This window comes from Apaloderma vittatum, unplaced genomic scaffold (genome assembly GCF_000703405.1).
Source record: "Apaloderma vittatum isolate BGI_N311 unplaced genomic scaffold, ASM70340v1 scaffold35312, whole genome shotgun sequence".
NCBI lineage: Eukaryota > Metazoa > Chordata > Aves > Trogoniformes > Trogonidae > Apaloderma > Apaloderma vittatum.
The window spans coordinates 15355-22851 of NW_009705997.1; the positions used below are offsets into that span (position 1 = coordinate 15355).

The following is a 7497-nucleotide window of genomic DNA, read 5'->3' on the forward strand; positions in this document are numbered from 1 at the left end:
ACGATTTTTTTTGTTTCTTTTAATTGGCAGAGAAACAAGACTACACAGCTATTTCTCCCCCTGGCTCTGACAAGGAATAGCTGAGAAGAGCAATACAGGAAACAACAAAACTCAACTTACTCAAGCGCTGCCAGCTTCAGGTTCCTGTCCCATGCCAGCTTGCCTCGCAGGAAAGATTCCCCAAACGACGTAGCAGCATTTCACCCCACCGTCCTGCCACCTCCCCTCCACACGCTCCCATTACCTTACGTTTTGGCTCCAAATTCCTCCCATGTAGAAAAACAGCAGGCTGCCCATGAGAAAATAGTCCAGACACAAGAGTGTTTGGGAGACCTCAGCCTTTTTCACAACTTGATTACCTTCCTTTCTGGTCAGTCAGAGGAGCTGAGAGTGGCAAACATGCGGCAGCACATTTCTTTCTCTTTTTCCACGTAGTTCTTGTAGCAGCTGCAAAGTAGAGCACAGCACGGCATCACAGGCTGCAGACTGCTCACCCAACCGTCAGCACCACAACCAGAAAATACTTTTTATTTTTACTATATAAATAAGTTAGCCCAATGTAAGCGTGGTGGTAGCAAAGATGGGGTTCCTCCAAGGCCTTCTTTATGCCATGCCAGGGAAGGAGAGCATGAAACATTGTGCCTCCCCCTCAGGCTTTGGGTCTCTGCTCCACTGGTGATTACTGGGTAAGTAGATCATTTGACTTTTGGTAGCCAGACACCTTCCTACACTAGTTTTGCAAGCACATGACTAGGCAGAGGAACCCCTACCTCTATCTCGTGGTCTAGTTTCACGTCTCCTCATTTGTGGCACTCCTCGTGTGAGCTCCTTCAGCACCTAGCAGGGCACGTCACCCAAGTGCCCTCCTCCAGGATCATCGACTATTAACACTGAAACTGGGCAGAAGAAGGGTAGAAGACAGCGGGATTTGTCCAGACTAAGTGGATGACAGGGCAGATGCTTTCTCCTCTGGTCTCACTTCCCTGCCAGCATCACAGGAACGCAGTAAAAGCTTCCCAGACTGCTCCATTTTAACTGCTGCTTCTCCACGTACAGTGTCCTCTGCGCCCCGTGCTCTCACCGCACCAGCAATGAGGTCTCACTGGTGAGGAATCCCTGAGCCAAAGGGTGACTCAGTTTGGGCACTGTCCCAGGGATCAATAGCTGCCCACACAGTCAGCTTCCCTGCATCTGCTACCATATAAGGTCAAAAGCAAAGGTTTTTCTTGCAACACACCAGAAACAGTAGAAGTGTGATGCTGGCTAAAGCTCTCCGAGCCCCGTACCATTAGCACCCGTGTCCAGAACCTGAGAGTGCATCATTCAATGAAATCCCAGCACGGCAAGTCTCTGTTGAGTCTCAGACAGATGTTTCCACAACTGTCCCCACTGAACTGATGAGGGAAGCCCACCTCGGCTGTGGACGACTCACACAGCTACCACAGCAGGAAACCCCAAAGCCCCTCGTTTGGAGGCGCAGATTCGTGCCAGATACCAGAACCACCCCATTTTGTTCTGGATTTGAGGCAATGCAAGTTTTTCAATAGAACTGCCAGATCCAACAGCAGAATCTGCACCAGCAAGACCACTACAGCTGTACCAGACACGTGTCCCACAAAACCCTCACCCTGGATTCTACCTGTTGTTCTCCAGTGAAATTAATTTTGCCAAGAAGCTGGTTCAGCTGTTGAACAGATGCTTTTCAAAGTTCTGTTTCAGACAGCAAAAGGTAGCTGTTAACACACAACATCCCGTTTTGCAGAGTATAAATGTACTCAGTAAGGAAGTGAAAAGCCTCTAAGTACATGATTTTGCTTCATATTCTGCTTTTGAAGCATTTGCCAGATCACATTACAAGTTTTCTCAGGCAAGGCAGTTTGGCAACATTACAGGATCTAGACTGAGATATGGCAAAATTAACAACACCCGATAATGCTGTCTTCACCTATTTTATACTAATTCCACTCTTGGTCATAGTACAAGCAAAAAAATACACTAATTTTAACTGGCACCAAAGCAGAAACTTCAAGACAACAGTGGTTTAACATGCACTCAGCTTACAGACACACACGTTAGCTGTACGTGCTGCTGCCTCCAGAGTGAGAGCTGACAAGCCTGTCGGCTGCTCCCCCAAAAGCAGAATGCCTCGCTGCTTCCGGGCAGCACAACCTCACCATTATTAACAAGATTTCCCTTTTATCTGCCAACATATTCTGGATGAGCCTACAGGAACACACGAGGCTTCCAGCACCGTACCGCAGGTCTTTGACACCAACCTCATGTCAAACCTCCAGGAGCAACCGGCCAGCCACCCAGATCTATTTTCTAACGACTTGCACGCACCTCGCAATTTGGTAGCTACATAACCAGCGGCAGATCAGGATGCAAAGAAGTAGTTTATTTCAGATTTCCAGACCAACAGCAAACACTGCCTTCAAGTTCTTTGTACTTTGGAAGTAACAGAGCAAGTTTGAGGAGTTTGGATTATTAAAGACAACGTGGATACGCAGGGCACTGATGGGCAAGGACAGCCCTCTCCCAAAACATCACCTGGTGAAGGCACTCAGCCCACAAGACTGGCTTTTCCAGCCACCTCGACTTGCTAAAAGATGCTCCAAACATTTTCGCAAATGCCTAGCAGCGACACACAGAAGAGAGACTGTATTCGAGGGCTGCTCTGAAGCTGTGGACTGCATCACCTTACCACGTCTGCAAACGGTGCCAGAAGCACAGAATGCGCTTTTTGGGAACCAGCTATGGCTTCTGCCAGTTTCAAAGGGAAGAACAGAATGAGGGCAGAGACCAGCATTAGTCATGTCTTGGTGGGGCTAGGGCACGACCAAAGCTGGCAGGATTGTGCTTCACTCAGCCTGCAGGCGAAGAGAAAGTTTGCCTTTAGGATTGCTCGCTTATTACTTCTAAGACAGCAAGAATCACTTTTGATGAACGTTAGTATCTGAAGCATCGTACGCTGAAGTACTTGCCGTGCAGAAGAGCTGCTACAATTAACCAACACAGAGGGAATAAAAATTATACTTATTAACACAGAATATTATCAGCTTGAGTGCTAGTCTACTGCATTTTGTTGGTTTTGAGGCATTTCTGCAGCCCCTGTCCCCCAGTCTCCACCCTGAGCTACCTTCTCATAGGCACTATAACACACACATCCCCCCAGAGAACCTGTATGGAAAGGATCGGTGCTCTCAGCTTCTCACCTACTGCGTTCTGCAAAATGTTGTCTCCACACTAAAAGAAACCTCCTGCATTTTCCCAAGTCACTAACCAAATAGTTTTCTGTTTTGTTTTTCCCTCTCCAGTATTTCTGAGTGGGTGTTACAGCCTGTGTAAGCACTCTGTCTTCCACGGGGATGGAAAGGAGTTCTCTCACCTTGCCAGCTTTTTCAGCTCATTGTTAATCTCATGGTTAAATGGCTCTACATGCTGAGCTCTGACCAGGAAATCCCGGGCTTTTTTGTAGTCTGTCATGCAGAGACAAGCCTGCTGTCGAAAGAACACAGATGCGTCGCAAGATAAATACAAACTCATTGCCATTCTCCAGGACTCAAACATGTGTAACCACAAACATTTCTGAGACAGGGCCAGGTAAGCTCAGGAATTCCCCACAAAAAGATCGGTGCAACAGATTTACCGAGTGCCAGGTTTTCCAGAAGGTCAGACACAGAAAAACCACCCCAAATGCTGCGGCAGCTTAGGAGACCTGGCCCAGAATTCACTAGTTCACCTCAGTTCGTTTGAGGTTCTCTCCACACTCAGTCAGGCTGAGGTACTCTTTGATGCGGCTACCAGAGGAATTTATTTTTGCCCACCTGGCCACACCTGAACAGTGCTTTGGCATTTCTTTGGTCAATCTCCAAGGCCTTCTCCCCGTACGCCAAAGCTTGGGCAGGATGTTCCAGTTTCAGGTAGGTAAGTGCGAGATTCAGGAGCAACAGCAACTTGGAAGCGTTGATCTGACACTGCTCTGCCTCACTAGAAGATCTGCGGCCAAGGACGGAGAATGCCTGAGCAGTGAAAAAGAACGAGTGCACAACAAATCTGTTATGAAAAGTGAGAAATCCACCTCAGCAGACACAGCTACATTCTTGCTTCTGTTTACCTTGGTCAGCTAAAAATAATAATAATCAAAACCCTACGTATTCTGCATGGATTATCAGCATGACTAACAAGCTCATGCTGTAAGGCTACAGGTTTAGGAACCCATCGAGGAACTTGAAAGTGGTAGAATAAAAAAAAACCAAACAACTTTAAACCTAGGACTCAGACTTTAAGGACAAAAACAGAAGGAAAAATCTTAGAGGGAGAAGGAAAATTTAAATTATTTCTGTTACAAAAATACCAAGAAAAAGCAACTCTGAATGGAGGAGAAATCTCACAAAACCCCACTTCCTCTGAAACAAAGGCAGATGCATTCCAGTTTGGGAACACAGCAGTATTTCTCTGCCTGGAGATGCCATGGAGTCTCCATCCTTGGAGATGTTCAAAACCTGGGAAGGACACAGTTCTGGGCAACCTCCTTGCAGGGGGCTGGACTAGACAATCTCCAGAGGTTCCTACCAACACCAGCTACTCTGTGATTCCCAACTGGAAGGCTTAGAAATAAAGTTAGAGTGCCCAGGGTGCCACAGATACCACACCAAAAGGGACTGTAGATCCCTTCTCAGAGTGTCAATCAGCTCGCTGCCACAGCACGAGGCTACACTGCACTGTAATGTCTCCCAGCAAAACCTGACCCAAAAGCCACTCCAGGCTCCCACGGGAGCTGACCCAAAAGCTCCTCCGGGCTGCCAAGATGTGCTCTTCCGTCTTGGCCAGAGCTGGCAGGGAGCAAGCCTGAAGGAAAAGGGCTCCGCCTATTCCTGCCAACCCTTCTCCACCTTCGTTTACTACCTCTGCTCGCACAAAAGCAGGTGCCTTAAGATCTGTTCTTAAATAACTAGGCCTGGAAAATAAAAAGTTATTTGATCTCTAAATTGTACTTGCTCTGGGGAGCAAGCACTTAATAATCACAGCTTTCACCACTTTTCACGACAGAAAACACTTTTTTTCTGGTGTCATACCCTTCTGTATCTGTCTTTGGCACTCTCAAAGTTCTGCTTAAGGTAGAGGTAGTTCCCAAGCTTTCTCTCTATGTCTGCCACTTCCAACACCTTTTGTAGGGGAAATGTATCCTGCTGTTCCTGTATAAAGAAATACACGAACTTCAGCTTAATAAAAAAAACCCCCAAAACCATAAAAACAAAACAAGAAAACAGGACAGGACAGTTTTGCACAGTCCCCTTCTATTCACAGGGCGGGAGCCAGGCCATTGCCAAGGTCCCTGCAGCAGCGTCCAGCCAAGCCACCATCCCACAGCACTTCTCTTCACCAGGCTCAATGACGCTGCTGTTCTTGCACTGGGAGGTGAAAAATAAGCAGGAATTTATTCTTAAATCCTGCCCAACTCTCTGATTTGCTAAGCAGAGAGCAGTTAACACTACTGCTGGCACAACAAGTGAAGCTGATCAAAAGGCTCCATTGCTCCAACAGCTCAGCATCACACAGGGTGGCTGCCTCAGGTCAGCTCCAGGACCAGCCCGACACTCACAGAAACCAGCAAAACAAAGAAAAACCACACAACCCAACAATAATAAAAAAGAAAGAAAGAAAACCCCAACAGATAGGTTTTCTCCTGGGTTTACAAGTTTGAACCATCTCACACCGAGAGGTCAGTGAGCCACAACAGGGGGGGAATGAGCAAGAAAGCTCTCTTGCAAGAAGCATGGTTTGTTCTCGGGGCTACGTGTGGCAATAACAGCCTGTGTGGCAGCAGGTGGGAAGGAGAAAATCCTCCCGCAGCAGTGCTGCTGCCTGTGCCCCACTCGCTGACCCACAACCACGGCCCAAAGCCCTTTACATGAAAAGGGGGAATGAACAATAACACCGTAACTCACCAGGGAGGAAAGTGAACAGTGAAGGAGCACTTGGGAGAGCGGCCAAGCAGCGGAGACAAAAGGTGGGGGTTGGGGGGGCGACAGGGGGTGCGTGCACATTTGGGAGCTGCAGACTGAACAGGACTTTTACTCCAGCTCGGTACCGTTCCGTCAGAGAAACTCCTGGAAGCTGGTGCCCTCTAGTGAAACCATGAGGTTTCTTGTAAAGCTAAAAAAATAAATGGAAGCCGTCCCACCGGCTCCAGCGTGTGGGAGCAAACAAAGGCAGCACCTGGCTTCTCCCTCGGCAAGGGGAGCAAACAGAACAAACCGTGCAGGGGCAGCGTCAAAGGGCATCTGTTTGTGCCTGAGCCGAGCTAGCAGTCCAGGGTCGGGAGAACTAAACTTGCATCAAGCTAAGCTTGTGCAACCATGAGCTGCAGCAACTGGAAAGAAAAACAAATTTAGGACTTAAACCTCATCAAGGTAACTCACAGCAGTCAGCTCAAAGAATACGTCAGATTCACTGGAGTCAATGAAGTCCAGCACCTCCACGTCGAACACAACGCTGGTATTCGGAGGAATGAGAGGAGGACAGCCCTGGTGGCCGTAGGCGTACTCTGGCGAGAAGTAAAACCTCGCCACCTCTCCTTTCTTCATTGTCAGCAGGCCAACCTCCACGCCTCCCAGCGTAATGTCTGTTGCAACAACGTATGGAAGGTCATGAGAATCTGGAACACGGAAAGCCCTTAGACACAAACCAACAATTTCACCTACAGCCTGGAGGAAAAAAAAAATTAAAAAAATCCTCGGTAGCTCACATCTTGATGTCCGCTATGGCTGGCGGCCCTGTTACAGACAATCAAGGCAGCGCTGTGCGACCAAGCACACAGCGAACAGCTACGGCTCCTCTCAGACAATTTAAAACCACCAAGGTGTGCAGCTGCCTCAAGGCAGCGAGCAGGCACCCCCTCGGCCATTAACAGCCAAGAGGGCCAGAGGGTGATCGGTTCCAGGTTGACCTTCACCTTTGGAAAGTGGGAGGCTTTGGGACTCCATTAACGAGTTTTAAATATTTCATATAATCTCAGGATACTGAACAGTGTTTAAGTTGACATGTCTAAAACACAACATGGGATGGTCTTTACAATCCCAAGTCCCAGGACAAACTTTTTGACTCAAACTTACCTTTGCCAAGTTTCATCAGCCCATGAGATCTGTCGTACCAGTTTGTACAGAAGGGTTCATCCTGGTGTTCCAGGTACCCAGAGTACCTCACTGTGCAGCGAGGAGTGTGGAGAAAAGAAAAGCAAGAGTTCAATTTCATATCCACTAACAGTACTAACAGCGCGCTGGGAGGTGGTTTTGCAACGCCACCCTTTCATCCTGCTTTTCTTCTGTAGAGCAGCAGAGGCAGCATGAACCACCCTACTCTATAACACCCATCTAGCACTGCTTCACAGTCTTGACTGCTATCTAATTAAGAGTGTAAATTTGTGATTCTAAGAAATTAAAATGCCTCAACTATCTGCAGAAATACATAGCAAAGCCTCTCCTAACCAAAGCT

At 47.8% G+C, this 7497-nt stretch overlaps 1 protein-coding gene across 1 annotated transcript; it reads right to left on the reverse strand.

Moving 5' to 3' along the window:
* Positions 1–371: 371 nt before the first annotated feature.
* Positions 372–7208, reverse strand: FKBP6 (FK506 binding protein 6, 36kDa; the record flags this gene model as incomplete). Its single annotated transcript, XM_009865620.1, has 6 exons — positions 372–447; positions 3389–3498; positions 3828–4022; positions 5079–5198; positions 6426–6628; positions 7119–7208. Coding segments are annotated over 6 exons (794 nt in total), but the record flags the coding sequence as incomplete, so codon positions are not given.
* Between the last annotated feature and the right edge of the window lie 289 nt (positions 7209–7497).